A 20,125-nucleotide genomic window follows, 5' to 3' on the forward strand; every position below is an offset into this window, starting at 1 on the left:
GGAGAGATGGAGCGGCGTCGCGGCAAAGGGGAACGGCGAGGGGTTAGCGGTGAACGGTCGGGGGAGAACGCACGAGTCGACGGACGGGGCTCAGCAGACGCAGAGTACTGACGCGCTGGAGGCCAGCACCCGACCCGCGGTGCCGAAACTGGGAGACGGCGACGACAATAGCGGGCACGATGTTCGGGCCTGACAGGAAAGTCACGTGACACTTGCGGCTGTGTATGTCACGATTTGACACTGGTATTGCTAGGAAGCAAAAGCCTCACTGCCCTTCAAAATGACTATTTCAAACCTTTGTGGTGGGCTTTCCTGAAACACGTAGATCAGTAACAATTGTTTTTTTTTCACGAACGTTGTTCGCGAAAACATGTTAAAACACCAGCACAACAAAATACAGACATACAGACGAAATAGCAGTGGGGCGACGATGGGCAAAACCACGCAGTTCCTTTCAGAACCATTTATTTTTCACCGATGAAGCTTGATCACTAGGGCTACATTGCAAGCCACTCCGTGTGACCCACAAGCGAAACCACTGGGGTAAAAACTTCTGAGAAAGGGGGTACCTTGCGAGACATTTGAAATAATAAAGACCCCTTCTTACTAATTCAAAGGCCAGGCTGAAGACCAAATTATGAATCTCTAACATGACAATAATCACCGCAGAAGTTTCCATAACGGGACACCACTGTAGTGCATGCGCCGACCGCGACGACGCCAGGGGCGCTGCAGCTTTGGGGCCGACCAGCCGAGAAGCGGCACTCACAACGAAGTGGCATGTGTAGATTTCAGAGAAGTTTCAAGCTCTTTTTTTATCTGCGGGTAGTGCTGCCAGTGTGCCACTCACTGCGTGAACGTGAGCTACTCGGTTTCTACTTTCTAGCAGGAACCCTGCCCGAACAAGTTTTGTTAAGTACTAAAAATTTGTTTTGTGAGTAGTTACCATTGCTCTGTAAACACTAATTTTACAAGGAGCTGTGACATAGACAGCCAAGTTTGTGCTAACGGGCCGAGAATGAAGGCAGGCGCTCTTTCAAGATGAATTTATTTGTGCCAAATGGATCGTGTAAAGTGTACGCTGCAGTCTGAGTGAAACCTTGTCCCGTCAGTCGGAAAGTGTGAGGGTAGTTTCAGTGAATTTTGTTGATCTCATGTGTACACGTAAAGGTAGCTCTGATGTATCTGCTTCCTATGTAGTCCTCTGTCCTGCTCTGCCACTTGGTAATCTTGCTTCACCGAAACACCCGCTGCATTTCTGAAGGCTCTCCACTGTTCCGCTTGTGGTAATTACATGAAGTTTCGTGAATGCCGTTCACATCGTGGGTCAACAACTCCGTCGACAACCTGGAAAAATGTAGGCGGAATACTTAGACACCTGTTCCCCATCTTTGTCAGCGTTTGTAGTGTCAGTAGGAATTGTAAGTAGGCCTACTTGTAAATCCCAAGAAGTGTTCATTACAAATTAATAAACCTTTTGCTGACATCATGCCTCTGCAATCTCTTTTGCTATTAAAAACATGATGTGGCCCTGCGTTATAAAAACAAGAATAGTTTGGATATTTCAGGGCAAGGTATTTACTTGAATTAGGCTGGCCGCTAGCCATGCCAACTGAAATTCTCTCGCTAAATCGGAACTCCTAGCAGAAATTCTGCCGCTCTTAGCTCTGCATGCGTGGTCGCATCACTTGCAAGCTGTTCGGTATTTCCTGGACGAACAAACAGGAAACCTGCATTACACACCCGGTTCCAAAGAAAACGCGCAGCGCAATGTTCATGTATTCAATGTAAAATATTAGGTATTCAGTGATCATTCAAAGCCATATTACAAACCCTATTGCCCATTTATATCTAGTAACAAATGGAACTTATAAACGATGAAGCACCCTGACCAGACACTCCATTCACGATGAATCACTTTTGTACTGGTCACCACTGACATCCAGGGGGAACTTATTGTTTCGACAGATCTCAAGAAGACTTCGTTATGATAAACTGGAATCCTCCTTCGCATCCAACCAAATAGGACATTTGTGCATCTCTAACCTACCACTCACGGTATGGCGTAATTTGCTGCTACACAGCTGTTGCGTCAGAGTGTGCTGCAATCTCAGCGTTGGTTTCACTCATCTCTAGCAGCCTCGTCAAAGTTAGCTGCTGGATATCCGAAATGGACAGGCTGAGGTCATGGTCCCGCTCAAAGGCCTGCTGCACCTCGGCTCCCATCAAGGAGTCCATGCCGAGTTCCTTAAGGCTCATGTTGGGGTTTACTGCCGACGCTTCCTTTAAGCCTGCATGGGAACATATCAGTGAGCGCTATACTGCAGCAAAACATTTTGATAACTCTAGAAATTGCTACAAAAAATTAATATGCAGAGGCTGGAGAAAAGCAGGATTTCTTTAGCTAGAAACGGAATATCCGCCAACCGTAACAGGCATGATTTACTTTAAAAAAAAAACAATTTTCAGTCATTTTTTTTAGTTCTATGATTTACTTTTAAAAAAAATGCCTGACCAAGTGATGTGCGTCAGTAACGTTGAGACACTTCCCGCTGAATCCGTATGCGCCAACCAACTTAGGTTCCTCAACTCCAAACCCTGTTTTGTTTTCTTTAATACTTTATTTCTGCAAAAGAAGCTAGATCATCCCTGGTGTAATAGCTGAGTAAGCAGCTTGATGGCACCCAGGAGACTGTTACGTGGACGTGTTGCGAAGGAAAAAATAAAAATGTAGACATATCGTTGCAGCAATAGAAATCACCACTCAACGATTTAATTTACAAAATAGGATCAAAGACACCTTTTGTTTGATAGAAAGAAATGATGCCATGCATCATCTTCTTCAAAATGAGACATAAGCACAATCAAATCTTTAGACAAGCTATTAAAATTATCACACTTGAAACGCTTACGCCGGAAAATAGGAAAAGCAAAATCATAAATTACAGCATAAAGATCGATCATAAATCAAAATCATAAATTACAATAAATTGCAGCCTGGTTCACAATAACAAAGTGAAAAGGGAGGGAAAACCTCAGTGTGCTTGCGAACATTTCGCAAATAGGGCTTGTATTCTCTTGCCACCCTTAAGTTTCTTTCCCAGTGTTCATTTTTTTCATTATCAAAAACCATCTGACCAAACTCTCATTATGCAAAGTAAAGGTGCAATCGTTTTGACCTTATGCACCGCCTGTTTTTGCACATCTTAACCTACCATGGAATATTATGTTCTAAAGACTGATGTTTCCAATACATGCGGAAATATGGGATTTCCTGACATCTGGACATCTCCGCTCTGCAGCAGGCAACAATGCATGGAACTCGCGAGTAGAGTAAGAACGAGGTGACACCGAGTTTTATCAGTCGCGGCCACTTACCAAATATATGTGCGATAGTCTGCGCAAGACTTTTTCCTTTGGCTCCTTGCTCTCCACACGAACTGGAGTGGTCCGCTTTCACACTGCTTGACACGACTGGGCGGCTCTGGCTCATGAATTGGTCGAGCACGTTCAAGCACGAGCTGATTCTTTGCGACGTGCAGCCAGCGATCACCACATCGACACCCGCTGTTTCTTGCAGAACGCCCACATCACCGATAGCACCCCACTGGATCGCCAATCCTTGAAACATAAAGAAAGCTGTAGGTTAGTGAACAGGTGGAGTCTCGCTGCGGTTGAAGGAGCAAGGCCTCTATTCTGGAGAAATTGTGTAGTCATTAGCTACTTACAACACCTGTGAGAATATCCCCCCGTTTATGTTACAACCACTCTCTAATACGCATTCTCACCTGCAACGTAGCAATTAGATGCTCGTTTTTCTTCACGCAAAAGTATATTGGTATTCACTGTCTGTAAGCATACTAACATGAATAAATGAAAAGTATTCCTCGAAAAACTAGATATTTACTGTGCCTAAAATGCCATGCAATTATGAGCACGAACTTGGTGTCTCCCTTTATTTATTTATATACTCAATATTCGCTCCGAATTTTTTTAGTCGACACAGGGCTTATTAATCGCTATTCTTGACATCGTGAGGAAAGCTTGCAAATATTATGTTTTCGCTTATTTGTGCGTTTTACCGTATGTCCTTCTCTTCTGCTGCTGCTATGCGGTTAGTTTCACATTATCCGTTATTCCACATTTTCAAAGAACTCGGAACATTCGACCTCTCTCCCCTAATTGGTTTGGTTTGGTTTATGGGTTTTAACGTCCCAAAGCGACTAAGGCTATGAGACACGCCGTAGTGGAGGGCTCCGGAAATTTCGACCACCTGGGGTTCTTTAACGTGCACTGACATCGCACAGTCTCCCCTAATTGAATGACTCTAAACGTCGAATGAGGAAATGAATCAAATGGAATGAAATAAAGGGACGACTCTAGAAGGGGTCTAACGTCACGTTAAAGGTCATTCACAGCGGCAGCTGGTAAATGTCCCTTGCAAGACGGCAAGAGACCCCCTTTTTGCTCGACTTTGACGCAGGCTCGAAACTGTGCGAGAAACAGAACAGGACAGAAAGAACAGACGAAGATAAAAAGTGAGGACAGGTAAAGCGTAGCGTGCGTTGGACCACTACGCTGGTACGAAGGAGTGAAAAAAGGAGGAGAAAGAGGAAAAGATGGGGGAAGACTGAGAATGCGGAGTGACAGCTGCAGAGCGCAACGTTGTCTCTTCAGAGGGATCTAGTTATGAAGAAAACGCCAAGCGCTCTATATAGGTAGCCTGCCCGACTGCACACTTTGTTTTCTGTATGATATGGTGTATATAGATGTACACAGTTCTGCAAAAAGTGAGGTAAAATCCGCAAAACGAGCCGCTAAATCCGAGACGCAGCATCGGTTTCGAGAAAATCCCTCCGTAGAAGGAGCGCAGACAGATGCAAACTACTGTCGACGGGAAGTACGCGCCGTTCCATCCATGGCAGCGAATCGCTAAACAAGTCGCGAAAACTGATCTCTGGCGCCAGAAACGGTAACACCTTAACGTTCGAGCCGTTGATGCGGTAGCCAAGGTACTGAATCGACAAACCCTTAGCGTACAAGCTGCCAGCAAGGAGACCAAGCGTCTAAAGCGAAAAGACCCCGCTGTTCAAGCTCCGGACGGTGTTGAGAAGGGCAGAGGCAAGTAGAATCCTGAAGTGCAACTAGCGCCTTCCACGCCTATTCGGAGAAAATAAATCCTGCTTTGCTGGGTGGGTCTGTCATCGGTTGCGGTTTCCAAGTGATATTACGGGCGTTGTCGTACACGTCAGCTACTGCTTAAAGTGGTTGAAATTCTGATACCTTACCATATTTGCATTTTTATTTGCTGCAGTAATCTTCCACCCCCACGATAATACTGAGAAAAACTAACCGCTCCTCTTCTCGTGTTTCCTTCTAAGAAAATATCTGGAGGAGTGTTCAGTACTTCTTGGAATTTTCCACTGCATAAAAGGTCCTCACTTTCGAGGCGTATAATTCTACTCCATTTGTTTTCGCTCCATTTCTGACCAATACAGAGAGAGAGAGAGAGAGAGAAGGACGGAAAGGCAGGGAGGTTAACCAGGCGATGCCCAGTTGGCTACCCTACACTTGGGGAGTTGAACAAAGGGGAAAAAAGGAAAAACAGCAGCAAGGAAATGAGTTTTCTAAGTGTCCAGCGACCACTATGTCACAGGGACAGAGGGCGCGCACTGAAAACTTCAAGATTATAGGCGGAAATGCAACCCCGAGTCCCTTAAGAAATTCAGGAGCGGTTTCACCGCTTTCCGTTGTGTGGAAGGTTCTGTCCAAGGCCCCAGAACGTTGGACTCTGTTAAAGGACGCGAGTCCAAGCGGAGCAGAGAAGCAATTAGGGAACCGCGCTCTCGCTCAAAACGAGGGCAGTCACAGAGGAGGTGGCTGACCGTTTCGTCACAACCGCACTGGTCACACGCTGGAGAGTCAGCATTTGCGATGAGATAGGAATTGGCGTTTGTGAACGCCACTCCCAGCCACAGGCGGCACAACGGCGTAGTATCACTGCGGGGGGAGGCTGAATGGTATATGATGTTGGAGCAAGAGGTTGAAGTGATGCGAGCGGGGTGTCCAACCTCCAGGGGCAGACCACGACGTTACAGTCAGGTTTCGCGCGAGCAGTTGAAGGTGCCTTGCTGCGTCAGCTCTTGTCAGTGGTATGCGGACAGTGTTGGTTGTACAGTGAGCCGATCGAGCAGCATCGTCAGCTAAGGCATTACCAATAATGCCGCTATGGCCTGGTACCCACTGGAAAATGATTTCATGATCTTGTTCGATTGCCTGGTGGTGCAGATATCGTATCTCCGCTACAAGTTGGTCATGGTCGCTATGTCTCAAGGCAGATTGAAGACATTGTAGGGCAGATTTTGAATCACAGAAAACAGCCCATTTTTGAGGTGATTCTTGTGAGATATACTGTACCGCCTCAAAAATTGCGGCCAACTCTGCTCCAGTAGAGGTAGTCCGATGCAAAATTTGGTGGTGAATTTGAGTTTGTCGCGCAGGAACGACCACAGCGCAAGCAGAACTAGTAGAGTTTACTGATCCATCCATATAGACGTGAGTACGGTCCCAATATTCGAAGTGGAGCATGGACTGTGTCAGTTGCTTAATGGCTGGCGTCGATAAATTTGACTTCTTCGCTATCCCCGGAATAGCAAGGTGCACACATGGGAGCCGCATACACCACACAGGAGAGGGAGGTAGTGCTGCCGTGGTGAACTGTTGTGGGATCGACGAGTGTTGCGTCGTTATCACCTTTGCAAATGCAGAATGTGGTCTCTGCAGTGGCAGAGGCGCAAGGTGATGCTGTGGAATCCTTGAAATATGACGTACGAGGGGGTACCCAAAAGAAACCGGACTTATTTTTGTTTGAACTTATTTGTTCGCATTTTAAGCACAGACCTTCAATCTCCTTCAAAGTATTCCCCACTTGCAATGATACGCTTGTCGAATCTTTCATTCCATTTTTCAAAACATTGTTTAAATTCATCTTTTGTGATGCTTGACAGTGCCTCCGTCGTTTTTTTCTTCACCTCAGCAACATCAGCGAAACGCTTTCCATTCACCTATTTTTTCATTCTAAGAAACAAAGAAAGTAGCACGGGGCAAGGTCGGGAGAGTATGAGGGTTGAGGAATAGGGGTCATGCTATTTTTGGTCCAAAATTGTCGTAGAGACAGGGCTTTGTGAGCAGGGGCATTGCCATGATGGAAAAACCACTCACCCGACCGCCCCAAATCTAGCGGCTTCCACCGCACACTGTTGCCCAATCTTTTCAAAACATCCAAGCAGAAAGCCTGGCTATCTGTCTGACAATGCGGAACAAATTCTCAGTGGACGACTCCTCTCACGTCGAAAAAACAAATCAGCATTGTTTTGAGGTTTGGTTTCACCTGGTGAGCTTTCTTGAGGCGAGGTGAATTTGAAGTTTTCCATTGGCATGATTGTTGCTTTGATTCAGGATCCGATTCAGGAACACTTGGGTTGTCGCCATAGCATCGTCCTTGTACGTCTTTCTTAATATTTCAAGTTTGCATTCAACTTTTTCCGAGCAAAAATCAGAATTTCACCGGCGCACGCTGTTAACGAAAATCAGCCATTGCAAAAACGACGTTCACACAAAACGGTCGTCACTCTAAAACTCTGCCTAAACTAGTCTGACCTCCTTCAACGATGGCACTCGGCTTACTGACTCTGGAATGTTCGTTCTATGCGCTCCTAGTGGCAAAACGCGGTACCACAGAAGCTTTGCCGACCAAAAAATTTAGTCCGGTTTCTTTGGGGTACCCCCTCGTATGTGCATTCGCAGGCAGTCTAGGACAATATAAGTAGAGATCGGGTGGTCTTTGGCGAGTGCAATGCTACCCAGTGTTGATGCGCTCCGAGGGAGACCTAGGCATGTGCGAAGGGCCTGACCCTGCACTGACTGGAGGGCACGCATGTTAGTTTTGCACGTGTTTGAGAGTGTACTGTACCGCAAGCATCCCACAAATAGAGCTCTGTACAACTCCAGCATTGACTGGACCGACGAGCCCCATGATTTTCCAACCAGAAATCGGAGTAAATGAGCGATAGATGTTAGCTTTTCTTTCAGTAGAGTGCAATGCGGGCTCCATGATAAATTGCGGTTGATCAGGTTCCCTAGGAAATGATTAGATTTGCTGTAAGAAATGACTAGACTGTCGATGCGTACCGAATGTGGAGTCATACATTCACGTGTAAATGCCACTAGCGCGCATTTTTCCGGTGAAACGCTTAGACCTTGCTTCTGGAGATAGGAAGAAGTGATCGATCCTGCCCGCTGAAGTCTTGCACGCACCTGGAGACGCGTCACAGAGGAGGCCCAAATGCAGATGTCATCGGCGTACATACACACCTGGACGGTGTTGGGGAGGTTCTCAGGGAGGGCGATGAGAGTCAGATTAAACAATGTAGGGCTAAGGACACCGCCCTGGGGCACGCCACGGTAGGCGTAATCCGCAGGCGTCGGGCCATCTTCACATTGGATAAAAAATGATCTTTTGGACAGATAGCTCTCTATCCGCGCAAACATCCGACCACCGATGCCAACAGTTTACAGCGCATCAAGGATGGCCTCATGGGTCACGTTGTCGTAGGCACCTTTTACATCCAGAAAGAGTGCCACTGGCAAACGTTTTAATCGCTTCTGGTGTTGAACCGTGGATACGAAACGACATTGTCAATAGAAGAGCGACCCCGCCTGAAGCCGGCCATAGCGTCGCGGTATATTTTGTAGTGTTCGAGGTACCACTCAGGGCGCGACAAAATAATTTTCTCCATGACCTTTCCTACGCAACTGGCCAAAGCTATTGGCCTATACGATGAGAGCTCGAGTGGAGATTTCCCTGGTTTTAGTAGGGGTATCAATCGACTCGATTTCCATTCTTGAGGAACAGCACCGTCGAGCCAAGAGTCGTTGTAACGCTTGAGGAGCTCTTCTCGGTGGGACAAGGTGGGACAGCGCAGGGTGGGACAGCGCAGCATATGTGATTTCATCTGGCCCTGGTGAAGACGAACGCCGACATCCTGCAAGAGCAGCGTCGAGTTCCTCGCGAGAAAAAAGGACATCCATGGCTGAGACCCGTGAGGCAGGAGGAACACGCCGGGAACTCGAAGCAGTTGCTACACCAGCAATTTTCCTGCAGTAGTCCATTGATACCTCAGACTGCTGTCGATCTTGTTAGACAGTCAACGCATAGAATGATTGTCTGCTGCGGAAGCGTACGGAGGCCCCGCACAGTACGCCATATGAGGGACACGGGCTTGTGGGGATCCAAGTGCTGACAAAAAATTGGAGGCTTATCAAGGTTAAGCCCAGTGGATGCGAAGCATGTCCTTAGCGTTTGGAGGCATCTTGACCACATACACGCCTGGCGCAAAGACGCTGGCGCGGTTGCGGGCACAGAGACTGACGCGACGGCGGGCGCGCGCCGCCTCATCCCTGGCGTGACGTCACATATCACGTGATGCAGCGATGGTGGCGCCGCCGCCGCGTCGTGCGCGGCGGCACGAACCGCAGCGTGGAGGCCTCCGCCGGGCGACGTCCGACGGCGCGATATGAGGCCCCATCTGCAGCCGGTGTGACGTCATCACGTGACGTCACATCATGTGATCTCACTTCAAGGTGAATGGTGGCCACCGCCGGGAGGCGACCGACGGCGCGATATGAGGCCCCATCTGCAGCCGGTGTGACGTCATCACGTGACGTCACGTCACGTGACCTACTTGAAGACCTACTTGAAGGTGACTTGAAGGTCAATGGTGGCCACCGCCGGGCGTCGCGCGAAGGCCCGAAACCTACGTTAATTTGCTTCGCATGAAAGGACCTCCAGCGCTGGATCGCCGGCTGATCCATTCTTCGTTTGATTTTTTTCTGCGTGCGTCTCGCCTCCCGTAGATCATTTAAGCAGTTGGTTCGTCTGTATCGCTTTTCTACTCGCCGCCGAAGAGCACGCAGGCGTTCTAGATCAATATAAAAATCACTGCGTATTCTTGAGGACGTGATGTGACTTCTCGCAACGTTGATAGCATTAGCTATAGTGTGCTTCAGCCTGCCAGTGAGGGCTTCTTTGCTCGTCTCCTCCATATGTTTTCGAAATACTGCCGATACAAGATGTGTATTATGTGTGCAGGTAGTTAAATGTTTCTCGCTACCGTGGACATGCACGTCATCATCATTTTCACTCTAACTGCGCCCTCTTCAGCTTAAAGGCATCAACCATATCTCTCCAGTTTACCGTGTCTTGTGTCAGTAGCGACTGTCTTATCACGCAAGCTTTCTAACTGCATCCACTACCTTACTTTCTGCCATACCCTGCTACGCTTGTCTTCTCTTATAATCAAATCTGTTGCAATTAACGGTGATAGGCAACCTTGCCTTCACGTTACAAGGCCCGGTCATGTCCATTTCTTCTTCCTGATTTTGAAAAAAAAAAGACATGAACTCGCGTTGCTTTCTATAGCGACTGTGCTTTCGTCCTTTTTTCTTGACGTTGCAGCTAGCCTTTTACTTTGCATAGCTCGCTGCGGAGTCCTCAATTTAAGCTGAACTCCTTTCGTTAGCCGGCATGTTTCTGCCACATAGGTAAGCACCGATAAGGTACAACTGCTGAGTACTTTTTTCTTGAAGGATACTGGTAAACTGCCATTAAAGGTGTGAGAGTACGCGCCAGATGCGTTTGACCTCATTTTTATCTTTCTTGCTATTTAACTCTCGTGGTATTAATTTTCAGGCACTACCTGCCCGAAGCAGGTGTATTTCTTTACCACATTACGCGCCTCGCTATCTATTTGGAACTGATTTCCTTCCGAGACTGTTAAACATTAGGTTTCTGCATGTTAATTTTAGATCCACCATTCTGTTCTACCTGTCTAGGTTTTGATAGTGCTTAGCAATTCGCCCCTTGACATACTTGCAAAGGAATGTCGTCAGCGAATCCTAGATTACCGCCGCATTCTTCATTAACATTTATCTCTAGCTATTCCCAAAAAAGATATCCAGATACCTCTATACGTGAACATGTGCGAATAGTAATAGAGAGGTTGTCCCTCCCGAGCAGACATCCTTCCATATTGGGTTTGTCGTGCTCTCCACATGAGCGGCTTCCAAAGGGATGACACAATCCACTAGAAGTTGCACATTGTTCGCCGGCTTTTTTTCTTTGCTAATCATCAGCACTATAATGGCGAAACGAACTCGAGAGGAACGACTCACCGGGGAGACCATCGGCTACGCGTTGCTCACAGATGCGCTCCATGACGGAGTTGGCGTAGCCATAGTTTGTCTGTCCGGCGTTGCCCCTACCGCTGACCAGCGATGAAAAGACGACGAAGTGGTCCAGCTCAGGGCAGAGCCTCCGGGACAGTTCGTCGAGTCGCTTTGTGCCGTTGACCTTGGGTTTGCACACACGTTCGAAGGACTCTGGGGTCTGGTTTTCTAGCAGACCATCGGAAAGAACCTGGAGACAGATACATTGTTTCCATAAATGCCAAGCTTTCAATATTCATTTGCTGTTTGTATATTTTGTTTCATGGCCAAGAATTTTCTAGTTGGGTCGTAGCGGTAGTATGAGAAAAGGTTTTCTTTATAGCAAGAGAATGAGTCAAACAAATCAAAAGGTGCCGAAATCCTCCGTTAATAAACAATTTACTTCAGTCTCCAAGCCTGAGTGCAAACGCGCTGCAAGAAACAAATCCACAAGGGACGCACTGAATGCCCAACACGTCGCAGGATTTCTCTCTTCAGAACGTGCCGCTTCGAATATGTTCAGTAGATGTCCTCAATATATTCTAACAATAATTTCTAGAACACGAGTTCGCCATCAACTACTTGAATACATAATATTTTAGCGTACCTAGGACACGCAATTGATTCTGATGTCCGCCCTCTAAGTGCAGAGAGCAAAGCATAACAAAAATATAAAGACATGTAAGAAGAGCCTTCAGGTCCGCGAAGAAACTCGATTCGCTGTCTGTTGCTCGGATGGAGAACAACAGGTACAGAAGCTTTAGTTGTAGTGTAATCACACTGTAAAACGTAGCGCGAGGCACTCCCCTTATCATTAGACAGAATACGCATAGGTTTGTTCGATACGTAGCTATCACATCCACGCACGAACCGTTTGCTAGTTATATTCCGTGATGGTGAACACATCAATGCAAAAGCAGAGATTCTTTATTCCCTGCAGCAATAACTTACGAAAATATACCTCTAAATTTTTTTGATTCAAGGATATCTAGATATTGCAATGTTCTGAGCATTTGTTATGCAATAGTTAATCTCTGCAACAAGCACGACATTTCAGTTATCAATCTAGAAATCAGATTCACGTTCTTCTCTAGGCTGACATCGGCGCTGCAGAGTATATTGTTCATTTGGTGTTTGCCGGTAAAATTCGAATTCTAGCATTGCTCCCGGTCCCCGCTAAGGATGACACCAGGAGCTGGTGCAATTTATAAATGGGCGAAATTCACTTTGGGAATTGAAGAATATAGGAGCTGATGTATCTAACAAAACTTAAAAACAATTGATGAATTTAGAATATTCGGTCTATTTCACCATTTAACGTTAGCGCAAACCAGGTAGTAAAAGCTCATTATTGTAGTTTATTTATGCGTTTCCGATGATACACCGAATATGAAAAGAGGAAAGCGAAAATTGAGGGTATGTTTCGTGCACCGATAGCGTGAACGCACATTTTTCACTGACTAAGGTCAGCTCTGGAAGAATACAGCATCACGGCATGAATTTTGTAACGGGTGTTCTCAGAGCCACTTACTGTATGGCCCTTCAAGTGAGGTTAATTTGAGACATGAGAGGATATTCTCAACTCGAGACAAAACAAACGAAAAAATGACTTTGGTCCTACGCGAAGGTCCTGCAAACACCAGATCTATTGAACCAAGTGCGATGCACAAACCTTACGCTCCCAAAATGATTTTTTTCATTTGGCATCCCAGCATAAGGTGTTCCGCATGGACTGCTTTTTTGAGACTGTATAGACATTGGGAATAGTCTTAGACATTCACATTCCATCACTTGCCATTGCTAGGTTGAAAATTCCTGCAACGGGCCCCATGGCGAGGGCTTCTTCGATGATCTGTCGAGCTCCTTCTGCCGTCGAGACGTCCGCCTTTGTCACGAGGACCTTAACTCCAGCCTGCTGCCACCGACGAAGACACAGCTTCTGGTATCCAGTCCTAACTCCGCTTCGGGAGTTCAGCAACAGCTGGCGGCAGCCGCGACCCACCATCCAGTCGGTGAGCTCTAGGCCTACTCCACCAAGCCCTCCAACGATGACGTATGACTTGTGCTCGTAGAAGTAGGTGCGTACCACTGCCTCCACGATGAGAGGAGAAGCAGGACACGCTTTGCGTGTGCATTCTTCTTTCCGAATCTGCGGTTGACAACAGTTCTTTATCTTCGCGCTAACTGTAAATATTGCATCTAATTTACTGAATGATGGTGCAAACTCAAATAAGGAGCTCGGCTTCTTAACCCCTTAACTGAGTGTTTTTTTTTAAATGGTACCAAAATGGTTATATAGTATCCGCACTTCCATCGCTATTGGAACCGAAAATTATTTAGACGCCTCCTATACTCTCCTGCCAGAAAACATGCGATACTCTGGATTCGTCATGAGAGAGCAGTGGTTCACAGCTATATCGATCGAGCCTGGCTTGTCGAAGTCCGCCAGGTGGCTAAAGTGCGAGGACGCATTCACCTCAACCTTCCCTGCTGAAAAAAGTTCTATGATGCAATAACCTCGTAGATCATTCATCATAGAATATCATACAATCTGTATGACATGTAATACAAGTTGTATGATATTCTATGATGAATGATCTATGAGGTTATTGCATCATAGAAGTTTTTTTCAGCAGGGTTTGGCTACGCTGAATGCCTCACGATGAGGCCAGCATGGTCAGCGTGCAACTTTCTGGCTCCGCCATGGTTTTCTAGGACGCTGAAGATTTCACTGAAGTCAAATCAAGTAATGTCAGTAAGCACTGGCCAGTAAATTGAAATAAAATTCAATAAAAAATAAACCTTCCAGCACTATTAAACCTCCCGAAACTTTCATTAATCACTGTTCAGCCTCTTTGTTGACAATGATAGGTTGTGTAATCATGGCGGTAACATTACAAAAATATACCACGTGACTTCAGAATGTTCGGTACAAGTTTCCGGCCTTTTTTTTAGGAAACGAGTTTCAGCTTTAATTTACCAATTACATTTACTCTTGCGGCGGATGAGATTTTTGTTCTATATTTTGTTATTTTATTGAGGCATTTGATAATTGTCCGCGCAGATGACAGATATTCAAACTCTAAAGTAAGGTGTAATTGCATAAATGTTTCAGAGATACGATTTTGTTCCTAACAGAACCGAATACTGTACTGCTATCGAATACATGCTCACGTGATTGCCGAAAACACCATGCGCACCTTAAAGGTCAGCACTTCGCTCGCAGTAGTTTTTCATCTATATTTACGATTGTTGGGGCTGTAATATTTCTGGGCTATTAGCAGGGAATTGGATTGTTTAGCATTATTGGTAGCTAAAAGAAATTTCATAAGCACCACCGCAATGTCAAGTGGAAGCGAAGGCGCCGTAATAATGCCTGACGAAGCTAAACAGCGCTGAACATACGCGTATACAACATATACATATACGCGTATACATTGTATACGCGTATGCATATACAATGTACCCTAACCTCTCAAAGACGTTTTTTAAAGCATTTACTTCTTTCTCGTCGCTTCACTAAAAAGAGAAGTTCGAGCTTAACTTTACTACTCTCCTTAATGAAAATGTGCACGTCGAATCTGTCGCTAACAACTATGTTACAAGGGCACGTTAATTGGGATCTTTAATCCAAAAATGAAAATGTTACTTTTGTTACGTTTTGTTACGGGCACCTTCTGATCACAGCCTATTCTACCTATTTCTCCAGGTTATTCCTAAAGACAGTTTCGAAGTTAAAATTCAACTGTTCGTTGAGTCAGGACCACCTAGGACTTCAAGAGACGATATGCCTTTATTAGAACACGCAAATCGATAATCTAGCTAATAGTGGTACTAACATGTTTACTACTGTGGCATATAACACTTTCTAGACGAGATTTCAATGAACGCTTTCAATATCTCTCCATAAAATGCTTGTAGAATATGAACTGAGAAGCGCGTGGTGACGCAGTACTTTGCTTCGAATAATGACAGTGTTACTATTCCAAATATTCAGGAATGAACCGCTGGTTTTGAAATCTTGAACTTGTCTTTCCAATGTATTCGGAAATGTACGATAGAAGACTGTTGCTAGGACGCCTTTTATTACACAGCAAATATTACCTTATCTTTGTTGCGCAAATAGTAGCTTTAGCCGCTTTGCTTATATATTCTAACCATAGAATATGGCACATTCCAACGAGACCATAAATATCTATTGTGTGTGCCGTCTCTCTGAATTTAGATGGCGTCCCCTTTTCACGATTTACCACAAAACGAAATCATCTTCCTGGCTCCGCTGTTCTCCCCCAAGGCGACCCTAGATTCAGGATTGCCATCAAAAATGTCGTCTAATTGCATATCTGTTTTATTGCGTAAGCAATACCGCACCAGGTTTCGAGCCGTCGCGTAGGCCTAAGCGGTGGCCACGGTTGATCTTGAACAGCGTTGCTTCAGCCGTGCTCCGCCAGATGGCAGCGCCGTCCGCGCGGCAGCGGCGCCGAGCAGTTCGCTCTGTCTACGATAGATGGCGCCACTAGGAGGTCTGCCACTTCTCGGCTTTGAAGTCGTCTTTAGGGTTATTGGCGTACAGTGCGAAACCCTGCTGCTCAGCTTGTGTACGAACGTCAAGTGACTTAAACAACCCACCTGTATTAAGCCTAATTTCTAGTCAGTCCACATAAATAAATAACACCGAGTAAGAAATTGGTCGAGTTGGAGAATCAAACCATGGTCTCTAGAGTGCCAGGCCAGCACGCTAACCACTCCACCATGCCAGCTTTTTTTCTTTATTGCATTTTCACAACGGGTATAAAGAAGTAAAACATGTCAGCAACACTTGCACTGACACGGCAGGTTAAAATTTTTGCAGTTCAACCAAGTCATCCAACACATTTAACCGAGTTGGCTGATCAGGCAGTGCCTGATACATTTCCCTCAGACGTATGACACCTTCAGTGAAATGCTCGCGTGGAGATCTCACAACTACTTCTGCATTGTTGAATTGTGTCCTTGTTCCCCATAAACTATAGAGGCTAAGGAGCATAATAGTGCCATAAGGGAATCAGTATAAATATTTAATTGAATCAATGCTCCCTGTACCCATTTACCGATTGTCAAACTGCGGAGGCCCAGGAGCAGATGAGCTGAAAAGGGTTAAAACAATGCCCGTTTACCCATCTTTAATAACTTTTTTCTTCAAACTTCACACCGGAACACTGTCGGTCAAAACATGGATGCATGATAAAGGACTCTTTGTCCCTTGGTCAACAGATTGTTTTCTATGTAAAAAACCTGAAACAATAGATCACGTGTTTTTAGATTGTTGGCATGCGTTTTTCTTCTGGGATGTGCTTCAAAGAACCTTAAAGAAAGATTTACCGCTACACCCGCATGGCATCAGGTTCTTACCGGTACTGCACCATGCAAGCTCGATGGTTTGGAATGAACAAAGGCGCGTCTAGTGAATACGGTATCTTCGTTCACTCCCATCTTCTTCCCTTCACGTTAGGCGAGGTTCAGGTGTCCACCGAGGTATCCGAGACAGATACATTTCCTTTCCTCAAAAGCCAATTTAACGACGAGCAAGGCGTACAGCCGAACGGGCGATGGCGTTCTTTGGACTCCCTGGCAGCGTGGCGGAATGATCACGTGACAAAATATGGCGGCGCCCATGCTCCCGCGCTGTTTTTTTTTTTTAAACGTCTTTATTTCTGCATTTAGTAGGCCGATACCTTGCGGCAGAACTAAGGTGCTTCATGGAGGTTGGGGTGGGGGAGTGGTTAAGGGTGGGGGTGAGGATGGGGGTGGGGGTGAAGGTCGGAGTGCGGGTTGGGGACCGGTGTCCACTTCTTCCTCGAGGTAGTGTCGTCCCGAGGTCGGCTCCGCGAAGTGATGGCCTGGCCCTTCATCTTCCTTGAAGTAGGAAAGAAAAGTTCGCCAGAGCCGGAGTGCGTCTGATGGCCCGATGTGCGATGGCGGATCGACCCATTCCTGCAGGGTTCCAGGTCGAAGCCCGCCCAGGGACTTGAGTGCTCTTTCCCGTACTGCGTCAAAGGTAGGGCAGCTCCACAGGAGATGTTCGGCCGTGCCTCTGGCAGGGCACGTCGGGCACTGAGGAGTCGGGTATGAGCGCGGGTTTATGAGGTGCAACTTCGCTGGTGATAGAAGCTGGCCGGTCTGGGCTCGGCGAAGGAGCACTGCCTCCACTCTCCTTAATGCGCTATGTGGACGGCGATATAGTTGCTCAGGGTTGGCCAAGTGCTGGAGTATGCTGCGACGATAGCGTTGTGCGCGATGCCATGTCTCCGCCCTATCCATATGGGGCGATGACGGGTGCGCAACGTCATCAGGGGGCCAAGAAGCGGAAACGAATGTGGATCCAGGCAAAGGTGCGGAAAGAGCTGCTGCGCGCGCTGCCTGGTGTGCCTTTTCGTTTCCAGTGATTCCTTCGTGTGCAGGAATCCATTTGATAATGACAGTGTAGCCCTCCTCTCGCAGGCGACGGGCTTCTGTTCGAATAGTGTTGAGAACGGCATAGTCAGCTCCCCCTGCGCGGCAGGCGGTGTACGCTGCTTGTGAATCTGTGTAAACATGGTAGGTGCAAGGAGCCGGATCTTGTCTTTCTACTATTCGAGTAATGGCAAGTCGTATGGCCATGAGTTCGAGATTGGTGACGGTGTGTTCCTCGGAAAGCCGTTGAACTACTGAGGTATCTGACACAGAATCGTGACAAGCTATAGCGGCACAATGTTGAAACTGAGCGGCGTCCGTGTATAGTTGGATGGCTCCTTCCTGGGCTAACTTGTATGATGTCTTATCGTGCCGTTTGGCGGCAGCTTTGCGCCTTTGAGGATTAGCCGAACTCATATTCTTTGGTAATGGCATACCATCTACTAAGTCGATCAGTTCCCATGGCGGGGCAGCGGACGAAAGTGGCTCTAAGTTGTCAACGTTGTAGCCTAATGCCCGCAGGATCTGTCGGCCAGCCGCCGTTGTGGAGAGACGGACTCGCTGGGCTAGCGATTGCTGCTCTGCCAGATCCTGTAGGGCATTGATTTTGCTGCATGCGTGTAGGTTCTCTACTGGGCAGTACTGCGGCAGACCAGTAACCAGGCGCATCGCCTTGCGATTGATTCGCTCAAGCTGAAGGCGTTGGGTTGCGTTAAGCCGCATGTACGAATATGCGTACAGGATTTTTGATGTTATGAGTGCCAGGGTAATCTGACGGAGCCCCACCTCCTTGATTCCCCATCCACGCGCAGAGACGCGGCGCATAAGGTGTAATGCCTGATGACAGCTATGCATCGTGTTGTGAAGCCAGCTTTTGGCTCCTCCATCCTCGTCAATAAGCATGCCGAGTATACGGATTGCTTGTTTCCGGCAGATAATTGAGTGCCCTAAATGAAGAGAGATAAGTTTGCGTTCGGCCTCGGCTCTTACCCGCGAACCATTTAATACAACCACATACTCGGTTTTTTCGGGAGAGGTTTCCATTCCACACTTCTTGATGTATTCATGGACGGCATTAAGGCCTGTTTGTAGGGCTAGTTCTTGCTCTGCAGGGGACCCTGAATTAGTCCACAACGTTATATCGTCCGCATACACGGCAAAATTAAGACCGGGTATCGACGACAGCATTGGCGGGAGACCTGACATAGCAATGTTAAAAAGAGCCGGTGATATGACAGCGCCTTGGGGGACACCTGTTTGGTTATGTTGCCATTCACCCTGAGTATCTCCAACCATTACCGAGAAAGTTCTTTCTGCAAGAAAGGCTTTCACGAAGCGGTAGAGGTTGCCGCCTATCCCCACTTCCTGTAGCCGGCGAAGTATGGTCGAGTGGGGCACGGAATCAAACGCCTTTTTGACGTCTACTCCAACAACCACTCGGAGCTGTGCGCTGCTAGGGTATGCGAGAACGTCGTTATAAAGCCTTCTGAGAATGTCTTGGGCACAGAGCCCTCGACGAAAACCTACTTGCATAGGAGACAGGACGTTGTACTTGTCTAAGTACCATTCAAGTCTTCTTAGAGCCATACGTTCCATGACCTTACAAAGGTTGGACGTCAGCGATATTGGCCTGAGGTCTTGTAATGTTCGGCTTGGCTTGCCAGGTTTTGGAATTGGTATTACCACTGACTTCTTCCAGGCAAGAGGAAGATCACCGTTGGCCCAGTACTTGTTCATCTCTTTCAAGAGGGCAACTTTATGTGACTTGGGAAGGTTCAGAAGTGTTGAGTAGCGTATACCATCCGGCCCTGGGGCGCTATTGTGATTGGAGTCATACAGAGCTGCCTCCAGTTCGTCTAACGTGAAGGGAACGTCGTAATCGTTGATGTACCTGATACGGGGTCCGCAGGCAAGACATCTGCATTTTCAGGTTGGGGAAAAAATACCTTCCCTGCTTGTATAGCTAACTTCGCCGGGGAGACATTCAATTTCAAGGCCATGCATTGGGCAGGGGAAATTGGCTTCTTGCGTCCAAGGATAGCTCGAAATATGTGCCAGGCCTTCGATAAGTTAGCTGCTCCATTGAGTGAGTGGCACAGCAGCTGCCAGTCTTGGAGAGCGAGCTGCAGAGTATACTTCTCAACTTCTTGACTGATGCGAGTGAGAGCACGCCTCCGATGGGGTGTCCGGCCTGATCGGCGATACGCCTTGAGAGCCCGAAGCCTACGATTCCACAGATTCAAAAGGTGGGAATCCGGCTTTGGGGCTTCAAACTTGACTGAAAGCTTCGTTGTAGCTTTCTTCTTGGCATCGCTGATCTGAGTAATGAGCTCGTCTAACCCTGTGGGAGCGTTCACCGTACCGAGCATTCTACGAAAATCGTCCCATGAGACGTGCTCCTCTATTCGACGGCGTTGTTGCCGCTGTA

At 47.0% G+C, this 20,125-nt stretch overlaps 1 protein-coding gene across 1 annotated transcript in view; it reads right to left on the reverse strand.

Moving 5' to 3' along the window:
• Positions 1-2,059: 2,059 nt before the first annotated feature.
• Positions 2,060-20,125, reverse strand: part of LOC149347305 (fatty acid synthase-like) — a 64,359-nt gene continuing 46,293 nt past the window's right edge. Inside the window, exons 22-25 of the mRNA XM_089585553.1 lie at positions 13,061-13,414; positions 11,233-11,476; positions 3,379-3,621; positions 2,060-2,291 (exon numbers count right to left, since the gene is read on the reverse strand). Of these exons, the coding sequence (XP_089441679.1) occupies positions 2,077-2,291; positions 3,379-3,621; positions 11,233-11,476; positions 13,061-13,414 (1,056 nt within the window). The 3' untranslated portion in view covers positions 2,060-2,076. The remainder of the gene's footprint in view (positions 2,292-3,378; positions 3,622-11,232; positions 11,477-13,060; positions 13,415-20,125) is intronic.

This window comes from Amblyomma mixtum, chromosome 4 (assembly GCF_055824585.1).
Source record: "Amblyomma mixtum isolate Tamu chromosome 4, ASM5582458v1, whole genome shotgun sequence".
Classification (NCBI taxonomy): Eukaryota; Metazoa; Arthropoda; class Arachnida; order Ixodida; family Ixodidae; genus Amblyomma; species Amblyomma mixtum.